This window comes from Corylus avellana, chromosome ca5 (genome assembly GCF_901000735.1).
Source record: "Corylus avellana chromosome ca5, CavTom2PMs-1.0".
NCBI lineage: Eukaryota > Viridiplantae > Streptophyta > Magnoliopsida > Fagales > Betulaceae > Corylus > Corylus avellana.
The window spans coordinates 17,118,027-17,135,506 of NC_081545.1; the positions used below are offsets into that span (position 1 = coordinate 17,118,027).

A 17,480-nucleotide genomic window follows, 5' to 3' on the forward strand; every position below is an offset into this window, starting at 1 on the left:
TAAAATTAAAAAATTATATAACTTTTACAATTTAGCTCTTAGAATATAGGAACATCAATGATAAAAGTTAGATATAAAATAGAGAAAAAAAAAATTTATTAAATAAGTGTCTTCAAGATATTTGTTAAAATTTTAGAAAAAAGCTAAATATAAAGAGCCTATTGTGAATGTTCTTAACCGTGTTTGGTTGTAAGTTATTTTATTCGAGAGAATAAAAAAAAAATACTTCATAAATAAATTGGAAGGAAATATGGGTAGCATTTATCCTTAAATATCAAAAGATATTGAAAAACATGGCATTTATAAAATCAACTGTTAGTTATTGTAGAAAATTCTAAAGAGAACAAGTGTTGGAATGAATGAGTAACTAATTAATAACCAAAATTGGTTAAGAAAAGGTAAAAGCTCATTTTTTACCGAGTTGGAGCCAATAGCTTAAAGCCTTAAACCCAGGAAAACAAAAATATTACAATTATTTGCCAAGCCGAATTCATTCAGCACCCCCAAAGGAAAAATTAAAAGTAGAAAATTATTTATTTTCATATTTACTGTTTTCTGTACCAAAAGCAATGAAATTTACACTAATATCATCAGATAGGGACCATCTTCCTGTCAAGGGGTTGTACACAAATCCAGCCATCTCTCTGACCTGTACAAAGCCAACCAAACAAACAGCAAACAATTTTTACTAAAACGTGCAGGGGTTAAAATTATTAATGAAATTCATGGAGAAACCATAACGTATTAAACTATTTTACATACACTAATATTGGCACGTTGAAGGATCAGGACTAGTTCTTCGGGAGTGAGAAAACTTGACCACTCATGTGTACCTCTGGGAAGCTGTAAAATAACAAGTTTATTGTCCCTAAGATGCGTGAATATATAAGAGGGAAACATGACATATTCCTTAGAGGCTGCCTTCTAATTTCTGGTGCAGGTCCCTTCTACTCATTCTTATCAAATTATCAACAAAAGCTATGTGGGGAATCTGAAAGGTAATTAAAATGAAACAAAACCCATACAATTTACAATCTTCCTTGTGCATCCATTATTTCCACACACAAACGAAACGACGTTGGAAAGAACCATGGTGTACATTCTTCAATTCTTTCGTTTTTGGTCAGACACTTCCATAGATGTGAAATTCTTTGAAGATGCAAATTATTTGTTAGAATCTTGACTAGTCAAAATCTAAATAGAGCATTGTACAACAGTGTAAGAGGTGCTAAAAGGCTAATTAACAAGCTATATTTGAGAGAAGTATACCCAACGGAGGAGGTACTCTGCTGCAACAATGGCAGTTGCATATGATTTCATAGAACGGTTAATTGTTGATATCACAGCAGCTCCATCAGGAACAGCTAATGCCGCTAGAGACTTGCAGAATTCAGCAGGATCTGCTACGTGCTCAATTACCTTAAGAAAAATTCCAATTGCACACAAATTGGATATGGGTTGAAAATAGGAACACAATTTAGAAAAATATTCAATGCAAGTCCAAAACAGTCTAAATACACTCTAGAGAAGCAAGCACGAAGAAAAGCATACTTTCAAAGTTAAAGCATGAGAAAAACAACCCAAAATTTCAAGAATACTAGTAAACCTTCGATAAAGTTTCCATCAACCATCACAAAATATTGCTTCATATTCAATTTCACAGTAGATACTTTTTTTTTTTTTTTTTTTTTGATAAATAAGTGATTTATTGAAAAGCACAAAGAAGCGCAACCCTAGTACCCAGGAAGTATATAAAGAAAGGTCCAACTAAAGGCAAAAAGAAGAACATAAAAATAAAAATTGAGACAATGAAAGATTGAGGCACACTAAAAGCATCGGCCCAATGAATCAGAGTTTGAATAAACAACTTTTTGAGCTCTTCCATTGACTTTTCTTGATCTTCAAAACATTTCCATTATGCTCTCGCCAAATAATCCACAGTACGCATAGTGGTGCAATTCGCCATACCTCCTTAGCTGAAATATTACCTCGTTGACTGCGCTAACATGCTAACAATTCTACCACTCCAGGCATGACCCATGTAACAGCAAAAAGAGAGAAAATGTAACACCCCACCCCATTGACACACATTATTGTCCGCTTTTGGCTTCCCCAAACCAAACTTCCAAGAGGTCACCCATCCCAGTACTTCTCGCATAAACTCGCTTAACTGCGAAGTTCTAATGGGATCATGACCATCACGAATTTAAAACGCGTTATCATGAAGGGTGTAAAGTACATATATAAACACATCTCCATCTCCATACCCAGGCGATGTAGGACACCACAAAAAACCATACTTCATAAAGCTTGAGCCACTTCACAGTGAAGGAGAATATGGTTTACAAACTCACCATTGTGCTTGCACATACAACACCATCCCACCACAATGATACCTCTTTTACGCAAATTATCCAAGGTCAAAATCTTTCCAAGAGTCGTCGTCCGCACAAAGAAACTAACTTTCAATGGAACTTTTACTTTGCATATACTCATCCACGGGAAAAAGGAAGTCACATCTGTCCCCGAAGAAGAAAGCTTACGAAAAAAGACCTGACCTCAAAGATGTTAGAAGAGGTGACTTGCATTTCCTCTTCAACCTCACCATGGGCCCCAAACAATTATGGTCACTTTTACACCCATACCTTTTGACTTAAGCTTCTCTCTCTCACACCTCCATTTTGTCCCTTCTTTATTAAGCTTCTTCTAGAAGCTTTGACAAAATGGCTTTGTTGTTAAATGTTGAAGCCATACGGTCATGAAGAGATGCAGCTACTTTAGTTGAGAAAAAATAGAGAGAAAGAAGAGCTGAAGTTGCCGAGAGAGAAAGAGACTTGTGTTGCAGAGGGAAGAAGAAATACACCATTTTTATTTAGTTTGATCTCACATTTAGAATGCTGAAAAGCTTAGAGAATTTTAGAGAATATTTTCTCTTTTGTATTTAATTCTCTTTTGAGTGAGATTAGGGTGTATTGGGGCTTTTGAGTTTAAGTGGTTTTGTTTGTACTACTCTTTGTACTCCACTCTTTTGTTAGTGAATTTTTCCTGGATCGTCTCCGCCAGTGAATGTAGACTTGTTAAGCCGAACCACTTAAATCTTGGTGTCTTGTGTGGTTGTGTTATTTTTCTATTCTGCACTTTTCTACTTCTTTGGTAATCTTGGAGTTTACATTTGTCACAACAAAAGATATGTCATTTAGAAGGAGTCCACCGCATGCAATCCGACACCCCCATGTGACTACGGAAAGCATATAACTTCCCAAAAAAGGCCATCACCACCTCTACCTCCCAATCCTAGACCGCCCGTAAAAAAGGAACATTCCACTGTATAACACCATTGGCCAGCTGCATATGATCCCTAACCCATGCCTCCTTATTACCCGCAATTTGAATAATGCAGGAAAGGCTTCCTTTAAGGACTAATCCCCGCACCAAATATCATGCCAAAATCTAATGTGGGAGCCATCTCTTACTCCAAAGCTAATAAATCTCGAGAAAACTTCCCACCCTCTCCGAATATGTTTCCACACCCCAACTCCATGCCCTCCACCATCTTGGTACACCATCCACCCTTCATGCACCCATGCTTGACTTCTACAACCAACCTCCAACACGCTTCCCTTTCTGTTGTATATCATCATAACCATTTACCCAATAAAGCGAGATTGAAAGTACGCAAATTTCAAATTCATCAACCACCATCTTGCATGGAAGAACAAATTTGAGCCCAATTTCACAGTCAATTACTTACATTATCCTTTAAGGAAAATCCAAATTTAAATTATGTGATTTATGCTATCTATTCGGCATCCACAGAGGACTTCCACACTGAAGGAATGCAATTTCATGATGGAGCATTGAATCTTTATGCTTGCTTTCTACTTTGTTATATTGTCTTTTAGTTTTTGGGCTATAAGTGTGCTCCTATTTCTTTTGCACAAATAAATGATCATGTTACTAGCTTGTGACTTTTATTAAGCTTCAAGGTCAAATTAAAAGGCTGTGTATCAGGGATTAGTCTCATGGGGTATCTTAAAAGTGTAGTATTTTTTTTTTTTTTTATAGGTAACATCAATTTATACAAAAGCGCAAAGGAGCGCAACTCACGTACACAAGAAGTATACAATAGAGCCCACATATGCAATAGCTATTAAGTTGAAAATGAAGCACATAAGTCTAAAAATTCCGCAAGCGTTACAGCTTGCGACGAATGCCACATTACTCTCCATGAGAACAGTGTTTGGAGCACCCTTTTCTTCAACTCTATGAGTCCAAGTTCCCAGTCCTCAAAACTCCGTGCATTCCTTTCTCTCCATAAGCACCACATTACACAGAAAGGAGCCATTCTCCAAATTTGCAGAACTGTAGGATTACCCCTTTGTCCTCTCCAATTTCCCAAACATTCCTTCATCCTACCCGGCATCACCCACGTAACACCAAACAACTGAAAAACCATGTTCCATAACTCTATAGCAACCTCACAATGCAATAATAAATGATCAATTGATTCACCACTATGCTTGCACATACAACACTACACCGTCACTATAATGTTCTTACGTAAATTGTCTAATGTTAATATTTTCCCCAATACCGCTGTCCACACAAAAAAAGCCACTCTCGGAGGAGCTTTACTCTTCCAAATACCCTCCCAAGGACCAACCACCGGAGCCGAATTAACCCTTACCTGATATACAGTTACCTAAATTAACTCTTAAAAGTGTAGTATATATAGTCTTTCAAGAGTTTTTGCAAGGGACTCCACGATATACAACTAAAATTTCAGATTTCTATTCTCATTTTCTTTAAACCCAGAAACTCAAAAAGTTTGAGTCCAAATTCAATCCTTTTGTATGGCCAAATAATAACTCAATCCTCTCGCTATTTGTCTAAAGTTTTCTATTGCTTTAATGTTTGATCTACCTCTAATATCATCAAGCTCAATATAAATAAGGCTTTTGAAGTTCTTGTAAGGGGTCTTGACATCAAATTAAAATCTCAGATCTGAATGTTTAAATCTCTTGAACCACAGAAACTCATAAATTTTGAGTTCCAACCTCAATCGTCTTGTATCCCCCCAAAAGAAACCGACGCCCGGGGCTCCCCCAAAAGAAAAAAGAAAAAAGGGAAAACAATTTCAACCTCTTAATAGTATTCACATTTTTGCATTGCTTTATTGTTCTTCTGACTTGGAACATCTATTATCGTCTCTTCTTTGGACAAAAAAAAACATGTTACTGCATCAACTGGCTAGCCAGCTAAGGCCTTTTTGCCATGTCTTTTGTGCAGGGGTTAGCTGTAGCCAACACAAGCCAAACCATAGAAACTAATCAGTCAACCCCTAAACAAAGTTGATTCAACCATCAGCCTAAGTTGATTTCATCACGTACATTGTCCCCTTGTTACAGTTTCTAATGTTATATTGGTCCATAATTTGAGGCATTGAAGCTTAGTGGAGCATGATGTAATGCTTAAATTACAACTATTCTGACCTTGACTTCACCATTTGAGGCAATCTACTGTGTTTGTTATAAATACATGTGAAAAAACTAAAAATACAAAGTTGTACAACTTTTGTTTCAAAGATTCACAATGCAATAATGATATCAATCAATAGATTTGAGGTGTATGTGTCCAAGAGAACACTTATCTTCTTAACATGTATGGTAGCCAAAATGTACTTCAAATCAACCTTTTCATTATTTGAGTTGGTTAAGCACAAAAGCACTACTCAGCTCCTCATAGTTTCCCACAAAAGTTTCTTAAAAACTATGAGATGCTCATTACAATTAGTAAATGATGGGGAGAAGTCCAAGATTATATGGAAAAAGTAGAAAATGCATATAAGATAGCAACGTTAGCAGGGTAGGTAAATCATAAAAGAACACCTAATCGCTTACATACATCCCAATATGCAATATCACCCAAAAAGAAGTGAAAGGGCCAAGTAGAAAGAACTAAATTGTGAATGCTGACCTGATTTTACATCCAACAGGAAAATAGTAAATCCATCATATAAATTAACATAGGGATAAATAACTAAATAATATTTTATACATTCAAGCACACAGCAATCACAACATCAAACTTACTTTCTTCTTCTAAAAAATAGTAAATCTATCATATAATACATAGGGGATCCACAATTCGTATGTATAAAGAACTAGATAATAATTTTTTTTTTTCATGCATACATATATACAAACAGAGGGAGAGAGAGAGAGAGAGAGAACATACTTCTAGAGCAATCACAGCATCAAACTTTCTTTCTTCTTCTACCAGCGTTTCTACCAATAAAATCAAATTCAGAAAAGCTTTCTACCATATTTCAGTAACAAGACACAACAAAAAAATGTCAATTATGCTACCTAGTCCTCACATATGGGCCAATTAGTCCCTTTGCAAAGGGATGTAACCATCCATTGTAAAAGATGCAATAGCTTACATACAGAGAAGTAATGCATTTTGAAAGCAAAATAGGAATGATATACCTTAAAAATATGACCTACAGAAGAAATAAACAAGGTTGGCATGTACCAGCTGTTGTGCAACAGTATTCGATAGTCGATGTCACTTGATCCAAATCCTGTGCAGAAAGGTAATGTTAAAAACTTTCCAGACACTTAAGTCTAAAACAATCTACAAGAACAAACAAATATAATCTTTTAAATACCACAAACAAATATAATCTTTTAAAGACCAAACTTGTAATTTACTACAATGATGCTCAGAGACACAATTCATTTAAATCCAAGATGTACTACCACCATAGCTGGCTACTCTAGAGGCTATGGTGGAAACCTTAACCTCTCTTCAAAAGTATCACAACTGTGCTAATTACGTAAAATAACTCCATTATACATTTACTACAGAACTAACTGCTCCGGTGACTAATTTATAAAATGAAGATGCACAATTTCTCTCTAACTCCCTCTCTCCCTAAGCAAATATGGAATAGTGTGAAGGCATCAATGATTTGTTACTTTTCAAATCCGAGTCCACCTATGGACACAAAAATCAGCCAATCATTGGCCATGTTGATGGAAAAAAAAAAAAAAAAAAAAAACCGAAAGCCCAAAACAAATCTAAACCAATTCTTAACAACAAAAAATGCGTAAGAGCTCTCTCCCAGACAGAAAATATACTAGCATCTAGTGACCCTTTACTTTTTAAATTCATCTCTACATATGGATACTAAGAAATCAAAGTCTAAATCATAGAATGACCATACAGCATGTAGACGTGCAATCTTGATATTTTTCTCCACAGCATCAACTCCTGTTACTGTAGCTCCCATTCGAGCTAAAGGCTGAACAGGCAAAAGAGAATAGTAAATACGAGGAAAATATCACATAGTTTTTTTAAAAAAAAAAAAAAAAAAAAAAGCTGAAATCTATTACCAGTATACACAAACTTAAGCAATGTAATGAAGCATAATATTGCATTAACTAATACAGTTACATCCTTATATTATTAGCACACAATTATATTTGCATTCTAACTGTTGTCTACTTCCTGACCACAATGGTAATTAGGTCTAGAAATTTAATTGTGTATGATGTATAAATTCTTGCAGAAACCCTCTCGACAGACAAACAAAAAAGAATATTAAAGTAATATTTTATAATTTTAAGGCATGCAAAAAAGATTTATAAAATTTTATGGTCTGCAATGATATATGAAAATGATGGAAATCTCTCTCTCTCTTGCCAATGCATGTAGGCGCGTCCTGACATTCCTCATCAGTTGGTTGGTTTTTCCAGAAATGGCATCAACCTAGTTTTTCTTTTCTGGTAAATAGCAATGGGGAATTCAAGTTGGTTCTATGTTGAAACTAAGTCACTCGAGCTTTCGACAAAGGAGGGGTTTTCTGTTTTACTCTATCTCTCTCTCTTTTGTCAGTGCGTGTAGACGTGTCCCAACATTCCTCATCGGTCAGTTGGTTTTTCCAGCAATGGCATCAACTTAGCTTTTCTTTTCTGGTAAATAGCGATGGGGTATTCAAGTTGGTTCTATGTTGAAGCTAAGTCACTCGAGTTTTCGACAAAGGAGGGGTTTTCTGTTTTACAAATTGTTGAAAGGAGTAAGGGTGTTTCTTGAGTAAAATAGTTGGGTAAGGTTAGTTTGGCGTGGTTGTTGACTACAGAGGCTTTGACTCAAGGGGAGGGTTTGAAGGAGTTTGTGAAATCCTCCAGCGTTGGTAACAAAGCATTCATTACCCGGAGATGTTATAACAGTCATGGTTGTTTTCTGGCTCTTGAGGAAGATGCAGGTGGTGGTCAGAGGTTTTATTTTCATATCTGAAGGAAGAGAAGGGAAGGATTGGAAAAGTTGCACCCACAAGTTGCCGAAGGCTTAAGCTCTTTTCCAGTCGTCCTTTGACACTGGGTTGAGAATATTGCCTTCCCGAAAGCTTCACAGTGGTCTTCATTTGTTCGGAATGGGTGGTAGTACATCAGCATTAGCGAGAAAGGCTTCGGCTAAGGTTGCTGGAAAAGGTCGAATGCGGTTTTGGTAGGGTCAGGGCAGACTCTGACAATTGCCAGAGCACCTAAGGGAAATGTTGGTTTCAAATGTTAGAGAACCAAGGGGATGGGGTGTTAGCGGTAGGGGAGCGCCCAGGGTAATTTCTGAGTATCCCAAGTTTCAAGCTGACACAATCAGATTGAAGGATCCTAGGAGAGATTTGGGTGCAAACCTGGATTCGTTTATGGTCCAGTTGGGTGTGGTACCATAAAGGAAGTATGGAGGCTGGTTCCGATGTGTTTAGTGTGGTGTCTTTGGAGTTACAGAAATGCTTGGCACTTTGACGACGAGGAGACATCGATGACAGAGTTGCGAAAGACTCTGGTGAACACGTTACATATTTGGATATCGGCACATCATAGCTTATTTGGTTCGAATTTTGCAGATTTTGACTTTATGTTCTTTTCTTTCTTCATCTTAGAGGTTCTCTTTTATACTCCTTGTGTACTAAGGTTATGCCCCTCTACGCCTAATTTATGATATGACCTTACTTATCAAAAAAAAAAAAAAAAGCTAGTCATTTTGATGGAGCAGATGTGACTAGCGTTTTCCCTGGGTCGTACAACTAATGAGTAAATTCCATCTAGTTGGTTAGTTTAAGATTTGTACTCTAATTTTCTCATGCAGTCTAAAGGCTAGAAACCAGCTATTGTTTAACTGAGCTCTCTTAGGGAAGTGATTATGGCGTTTTGCCACAGAGATGGAGGCTTTGTTGAGATTGGTGGTAGAAATTAAATATGACAACATGTGGGGAGGTGGTTTTCCAATGCGGTTTCTAGGTCCTTCGGGATTGGGGTGTGGAAAAAATTAGGAGGGGTGGAAGGATTTCTCTAAATTTGTTAGATTTGAGGTGGGAGATGGGCCTAAGATTAGGTTTTGGCATGATCCATGGTGTGGGATTTAGACCTTGAAGGCAGCTTTCCCAGAACTTAGTATTGCTTAGAGTAAGAAGGCTTCGGTGTTAGAATATGTGCAGTTTTCTAACACTTTCCAGTAATGGATTAGTTGCATGTGCAAGAAGAGTGAGGAAACATTGATCATCTTTTGCTTCATTGCGAAGTGGCTAGAGATTTGTGGGTATCAATTTTCCTTCTTTTTGAGAGAGTGAGTCATGCCCCAACGGGTGGTGGAACTATTAGCTAGTTTGATAGGTCAGTTTGGTAGCCACTACAATATAGAAGTTTGAAGGACTGTTCATTTATGCTTTCTGTGGTATGTTTGGAGAAAACGCAATGTTAGAAATTTTGAAGGTTGTGAGAGAATGGTGATAATTGTTCCTTTTTTTTTATTTTTTATGAATAAGAATGGTACTAGAGTTAAAAGCTATTATGTTCAAACCTCTTAATGATTGGATGTCTGCTCACAACAATTATCGCTTTTTAATTTTCTAGGATTTTTGGATTTGTGTTCTTCTTATTCTCCCTAATGGGTGTCTCTCTTGTATACTTTCTATATACTTGGGTTACGCCTTTTTGTGCTTTCTAATAAAATGGAATTACTAATAAGAAAATAATTTTATGGTCAGCAATAAGAAAATGTCTCAATCCAAATATATATGCCATGGATGGGAAGCAGATATTTCCTAACATTTTGGGCCATTTCACTTTGTAGTTCATCCATATACTGCTTTAAAATAACTGCAACTAAATTGTTCTTTTCAAACGGATGGTCGACATTCTTTTTATGGGCAAATGCAATGCACGCACCAATACAGGATTAAACCCCCGACCTGACCCACCACCCCTTTTTTATGGGAGAGGAGACACCATTTGGTTCAAAGACCATTGGCATACAATTTAATAAGCATTTGATTCCTTTTCACTTGACTTCTCTAATGCACAAGTATAGTGCATCAGAGTCTTGTAATTAAATGGTAGTTTTTTGTGCCATTGTAAACATCACATTATTATTCTGTGCGTGAAGGTAACAGACATTGGGCTGTCAAGTAACATTAAGAACCATATGAAAGCAACCAAAATGACGATGCTAAAGTTAATGAGTACTAAAATAACAAAAAAATAAAAGAAGAAAAGAAAGAAAAGATAAATAGGGAACTGCATTGGCCAGAAACTAAAGTGATGCCAATTAAGGACAAGATGGAAAGTGGTTAAAATGGTTCATCGTCTACAGTTGGAGACTGGTAAATGCACCAATATGGTAATTTGACAAGGGATACATGCTAGCAGGACAAGAGAATATTGAAAAGAATATACAATGAGAGGTTATGAAAGACGTGATGGCATATGATTTGAAGGGTAACATGATCCCGGGTATCAAGTGCATAGAAGGGGAACATTCTTCTAACCGATTTTTATGTATTTAAGTATTTTAGAGCTTTCTTATATCAAATTGAGTAAAAAATGCACCATATGACCTAAACTTTGACTTCTAAGGCATACACACACAAAAGGAAATGTAGGAATGTAGGATTCTTTTTTTTTTTTTTGCGGGGGGGTGTGGGGGGGGGATAAGCATGAATTGTATGAACGGAAAGCAATATACAACAAATTTTAGGGCCTCGATAAAAAGTTATGGATCTAAATAGTCCCTACCAATAACAAATTTTGAGATGGTGCTTGTAGCTAAAAATGATTTCCAACCAAAATAGACTTGAGAAATTAAAATATTTGTAGAATACCTCTGAGAGAATTCCACCTCCACAACCAACATCAACTATTTTTAGTCCTTCAAAAGGCCTAGCACTGTTAGGATCCTTTCTGAAATGAGGAAAACTAATCAGAATCTATAGATTACGCAAGAGAAGAAATTTTTATTGTGTGCCTATGTGTCAGTAGTCTAAGTTTACAACAACAATAACAAAGAAGAAAGAGTGAAGAAAGCAGGCAAAATTTACCCAAAATGACGACAAAGAGTGGAGCGAATGAAAGCAAGTCTTGTAGGATTCATCACATGCAATGGTTTAAACGGACCTTCAGAATCCCACCTAATCATAACAATGCATCAAATACTTCTTTATATACTTACTAGTCAAGCTTCAAAGTTCTAATTTCTTTCAATTTCCCACATTTTCTCTCACCAGACAAACAGACATTAACACGCAAATGAAATTATAAATAAATTTGTAAGTTTAAAAGCTGACCAGGTTTCGGCAATGGAAGCGAATTTAACGAGTTCGAGCTCTTTCAAAGACGATAGAGACGGAGTAGAACCTCTTCCCATTCCGGTGTCGTTTATGGTGTTATTGTGGGACTGAGGCATCTCTAGCGGTGGGGGTGAAGAAGAATCCGAGAAGGGCCTAAGGTTGAGGAGCGCTCGAGTGGCTCGTGTAGGGTTTGAACAAATGCGGGTGTTGGAGGAATATATGACTCGGAGATGGCTATGGCTCAGGAGCTTGGAAGCCATGGCTGAGATGAGCCAAGGGACTAGGGAGAGCGGAGACAGAGAGAATGGAAGAGTTTGAGTCGTTTACAAAAGGAAACAGAGCTTCATTTGTGTCCAATTCATCTCGTAGCGAACTTTGGCAAGTCTTCAATTAATAAATAATTCAAGTATGTTAGAAAAAGCATTAACAATTACTCAAGTATTAACAATTTAACAACTGCAACAGATCAAAATTAGCAACTGAAAAAGAATTCCAGCAATATCAAAATTAACAAAACAAAATTTAGAGGAAGCAACTATGAATAAGAATTAAGAAACCGTGCAAATTCCAAAAGTCTGCCTCAAGAATTAAGAAAGTGATTAAAAAAGGCTAGATTTGTAAATGAGCATCTTTATACAAAACCAAAATTTGTAATATTTTATTACAAATTAAAATTAAATAAGTTCTAAACAGATTGGATATCAAAACCAACAGCAGATAATTATGGGGAGAAAGGATCAGCCAAACAAACACATCCAAAAATATTTACACATTTTTCTGGGCAACCAAACAAACACATCAAACGGCAAAACCCCAAACCTCCCACCACCCAAGAAGAAACGGAGAAAAAAATAACCCAAAAAGAAAAGAAAAACCCACAAATCTTATCACCTCCTCCGCCTCCAATCCGTGGCGTACTGCGAGAGTGAAACGACCTCCGAGAGCGGCGTGGACAGCAGGGTTGGCAGCGGCAAGTTCCTGGAAACCGGGCACGAGCCGTTCAGCTTCAGCCAGGCGTCGAGGTGTGTGGTTGCTGCGGTGGTGGTGGTGGTTGTTGTTGGGGGCACTGGGGGAGTGGTAGGAGCGGCAACAGAGATAGGAGACACTGAGAGGAGAGTCGAGAGAATGGAGAAGAAATGAGATTTTGCGTCAGATATCTGACCCTTTTTTTTTCTTTTTCTTTTTTTTTTTTAAATTGAAGAAGAGGGACATTAAAGAGAAATTTAAATTTGATGTATTAGTACTAAATTTGATGTATTAGCACTAAATTTAAGATGATAAAATCCATTTTAAGTAATACCATCCTTAAAGGGTTAACCTTCCACCCCTAAGTTTTAGTTTTAATTCCAAAAATAAATTTTGAGGCATTAGAAATTAAAAAAACAAAAACAAAAACAAAAACAAAAAACAAAATCTAGCAAAACTAGGAAGAGAGAGATTTTTCTACAATTTTTTTTTTTTTTTTTTTTAATAAAGCCACATCAGACTTTGGCAGACACTTGTCTAACTCTTGGCAGCCTGATAGCAGGACTCAATGGAGAGATCTGATCAATAGATTTAGGTTAAACTTGGGTTCTCTAATTTGCAACCGTTGGATTTGGAAAAATAATTAAATTTTAAATATTAACGGTTTGATTCGCTTTACCAAAAGCTTATCCCATGTGGCTGTCTCTACTTAGATCTGGTGTACTTGTTCAATATGATCCATTGACTATATATACGTTTTCAACATTTAATACTACTCGTCAAATTAGATCAAACAAGGCAAGCTTACGGTGTCTCTGTTACACCATATGCATACTTCTTAGTAAGTGCTTGATAGCTGTCATCCATTAATATCATCCAACGGCTATTAGATCATCACTACATTTTGGACGGCTACGATTACACTTATACACCATATACATATCATTTTGGACGGCTATTAGATCAAATTCAAATTCAGCTACATTAAATTCAATAAAAATTCAAAATTTAGGAATTAGGAATAAAAATTGTGTTATGTAGTATTATTTAGGGTTAGTTTGTTATTTCAATTTCAATAATTACGATTTTAAAAATTATGTTTTTTTCAATCGCATATTTTTTTCTTCTTCTTATTTTACATTAAGTATTTTTTAAATTACAACGTAAAACGTTTTATGTCACACACGCACACACACTAATCACTATTATCATATTACATATAGTATTAACTGTATTATTTAGTTAATATGTTAAAATGTTAATGCTTAACACGGGTCCAATATATAATGTCAATATTAATATATATTGTATCTTATATGTAAACATTTATATACTTATATAGTTATATGATTGTATTATTATCTAATTTATATGGGTAATGAGTCAATGTTAATTGTTATAACTTATATACTTATATTATATGTTCTCATTATCACGATTCATGATATATGATTTAAATTCAAATTGTTAAGTTTTTACTTATCGTAAATTGTGATTATAATGTATAAATTATAAGAAACACATTAGTTACTTAATTGTTAATCATTTAATCTAATAGTAATACTCAAACTCTAAGTAATAAATTCATACGATCTAATGGTCATACACTCATACTTAAATTTTGTGATCATATTATCTCACAATTAATATTAATATTATCTTAGATTTAAGATCATGTGATACATCATATATGTTTTATAAGAATAAAGTATATAATTATAATGTATTGATTAAATAATACAATAACTTATGCAGATATACCATATGATTATATAATGATTAATGATTATGTGATATACCGCATACGATTCCAATTTCCAAAGTATAAACTATCTAATAACTTGTACGGTTGTACTATATATATTTCTTATATATTTTTATATTAATATATACATATATATAATATATATACACACATATGCATAAATAACCAAAAAACAAAGGTATATAATATATTTGTTATTATTGAGTAAATGAATAATGTTGATTATATATTGTTATTTGTTACTTAATAAAAATTATACGAGCCGAGCTTAATAAGCGAGGCGAGCCTTATATGAGCTTAGCCGAGTCGAGCAGAGCTTGCTTCGTTTAATAATCGAGCCAGGATTTGTGTTCACGAAACGCTTCATTTAATATTCGAGTCAAGTACGAGCCGAGCCCGAGCTTGCTCCCGAGACGCTTCGCTCACTTAACAGCCCTACTTGGGGGTGCTTTGGCCACCCCCAATGTAGTGACCCAAATACTTAACTAAGGCTAAGATAGCTTGGTTAGAGGGCTAATTGGACTTTTGGGTCACTAGGGACAACTGGAGGGTCATTTTGGGAATTTTGGACCTTTTGGCCAAACACTCGTGTGGGGGAGCACACGAACGTTTGCCTACAAACAGTACACGAATGTTCGTGTAGGGACCGGCCAAACATTCGTTGACTTTTGGTTGACCAATGGATATTACCCGAGCGTACGACTGCAACCCTAAATTCGTCGGGTAAACAGTACGCAAACGTTCAGCATTGTATTACCAAACGTTCGTTGCTTTTCAGAACTGCTCCTGCAAAGCTCACAACTTTTTCTACCTATAAATATCCCTCCCACTCGACCCCTAAGCTTGATTTTCGCCCTTATTGCCCTCTAGAACTACTACTTGAGTGTTTTTGTGAGTTGTGAGAATTCTTGAAGGAGGAGGAGAGATTCCTAGGAGGCCTTGCTTCGAGAAGGTAACCTTTTAAGCTTAGTTTGTTCCTTACGAAGTTGTTATATCACTTTTCCTAGATAGCTTAGTTGTTGGTTTGAGCTTCTGGTTAGGTTGTTGTCTTTAATCTTGGTTTAAGCTTGGGTTAGCATTTCATTCTTGTTGAACATATTTCTTTATGCACGAAGTTGTTGTTTTGGGTTAGGAGGTGTTAAAAACCCCTTTGTAGCCTTAGAACCAATTTAGAAAAGCTTAGGAGAACATTGGACCAAATGAGGTTCTACCTGAACCCTCTGGTCGAACGTTCGGCCTAGAGCCCGATCACTCTCCCAAGAGCACTTCAAGGGAATGCCCCTTTGGCCAGACGTTCAATAGCTCCTGTTTTTATGTTCTAGGTTCGTTTTAGTTTAGACTTAGGACTAATAGTAGGCTTTTTACAAATTTGGAGAACCCGGACCTCTTGGAGGATTTTTTTCGAGGATTTATACGATCCGAGTGAGTACAAACTCACATAATATTAGCCATTTATTTTCCTGCATTGCACGACTATTTTGTGTACCAATCATGCATTTTTACAACTTTCATGAAACACATTTTGCTGCATTATGAACTCTATTATTTATGAAAATGTGCTACTTAACATGATAATGAGAAGATGAGATTTGTTTTGCATGCATGTAAAATATGGACAAGACTAATTACATTGCATGACATGGTACACCAATATGTGCAGGATAACGGCCATGGGCTTACTATACATGTTAACTCTATGGTCATATATGTGTGTGGATGTGATATATGGGCCTTGGATCCAATGGTTATTTCGTGACTAGCACAGCTTTAACGGGCAGGTCACTATAGGACGTACATCATTAGTAGCGTAAGCCACCTGAGGTGGGACTTGGTCGGGCTGCTAGTATTATGGATTGTAGCGTACAATGGTCGGGGGACCGACATTGTATTACAGGTCCCTCAGGATAGCACCAACCATGCTGAGAATGCGTAATATCTCGGGTAGACCATACAGTTGAACTATAATTGATTCACATGATTATAGCATATACTATACCTATATTGCATTCGTGGATAACTGTCATACTTAAAATGTTGCATACTTTACCAAACAGAATTCATCACTAAATGGCATAAGTACAGTGTGCATTTTTACTCACTAAGTCGTTGGACTTACCCCTTTATTTTTCTCTCTCCATTATGTATAATTGCGCAGTTTAGTTAGCATAGAGGAGGATGCCTACGAACAGCAAGCTGATGGTGGCCAGGGACCTGATTCAGGTCATTTTTAGGACATGGACCCGGTATGGCTTAAGTCCATGTGGGACGATGGCGGAACCATACAAGCAGAGATGATAGAGATTATTATCATGCTAGCACTACTTAAACTTAGGCGTTGATTTTGTTATCTTATGTTCAAACAATTATTTTGGTTTGTAACCTATTTTGATGATGGGTCTTTGACCAGTACATTTGGAAAATCTATTTATGTTATGATGTTTTACCGTTACTCTGGTTGTTATGATTATGGTATTTAGTTATTGCTTTCTTATTCATGTTGTTGAAAGTCTTCTACTGTATTTTCTCTCTTAGGAGAGGTTAGGATCCCTGAGTCTTATTTTGTAAGGGGCAAGGCTGAGAGACAAACCATGGAATCAATTACCAGTTAATTGATTTCTACAGGGCGTTACACCCAACTTGCAAAATGAGGGTGGCGAAAACCACCCCTAAGGTTGTGGGGGGTGGCTCGGCTACCCTCGTTTGGCCTAGGGTGGTTTTGACCACCATGGTTCGGCCACCCTAAGAGGCCAATTAAAAAAAAAAAAATAGGGTTGGCCCTTGGGGGTGGCCGAAACCACCCCCATCACTACAAAAAAACGGCCATTTCTTCACGTGCTAAACAGTAATATTTTTTTGGCACGTCAGTAAATGCTGACGTGTTAAAAGTAGAACGTCAACAAATTATTTACTGACGTGTTAAAATGTACCCGTCAATAATTCCTGACGTGTTGATTTCAACACGTCAGCATTTTCTGACGTGCTGTTTTCAACACGTCAGTAAATTTGAGCCAAATTTAGTCTAACATTATTTTAAAATTAATAAATAATTGATTGATTATTTATTGACGTGTCAAATACTAACACGTCAAGAATTGTTGACGTGTCAAAGTGACACGTCAA

The 17,480-nt window shown here is 36.3% G+C and overlaps 1 protein-coding gene across 1 annotated transcript; it reads right to left on the reverse strand.

Moving 5' to 3' along the window:
• Positions 1 to 301: 301 nt before the first annotated feature.
• On the reverse strand, positions 302 to 12,652 carry LOC132180940 (ubiquinone biosynthesis O-methyltransferase, mitochondrial; the record flags this gene model as incomplete). Its single annotated transcript, XM_059593952.1, is given in 10 exon segments — positions 302 to 649; positions 763 to 843; positions 1,270 to 1,419; positions 6,238 to 6,287; positions 6,538 to 6,586; positions 7,232 to 7,309; positions 11,165 to 11,243; positions 11,381 to 11,470; positions 11,627 to 12,013; positions 12,509 to 12,652. Coding segments are annotated over 9 exon segments (960 nt in total). The 3' UTR covers positions 302 to 529.
• Positions 12,653 to 17,480: the final 4,828 nt, after the last annotated feature.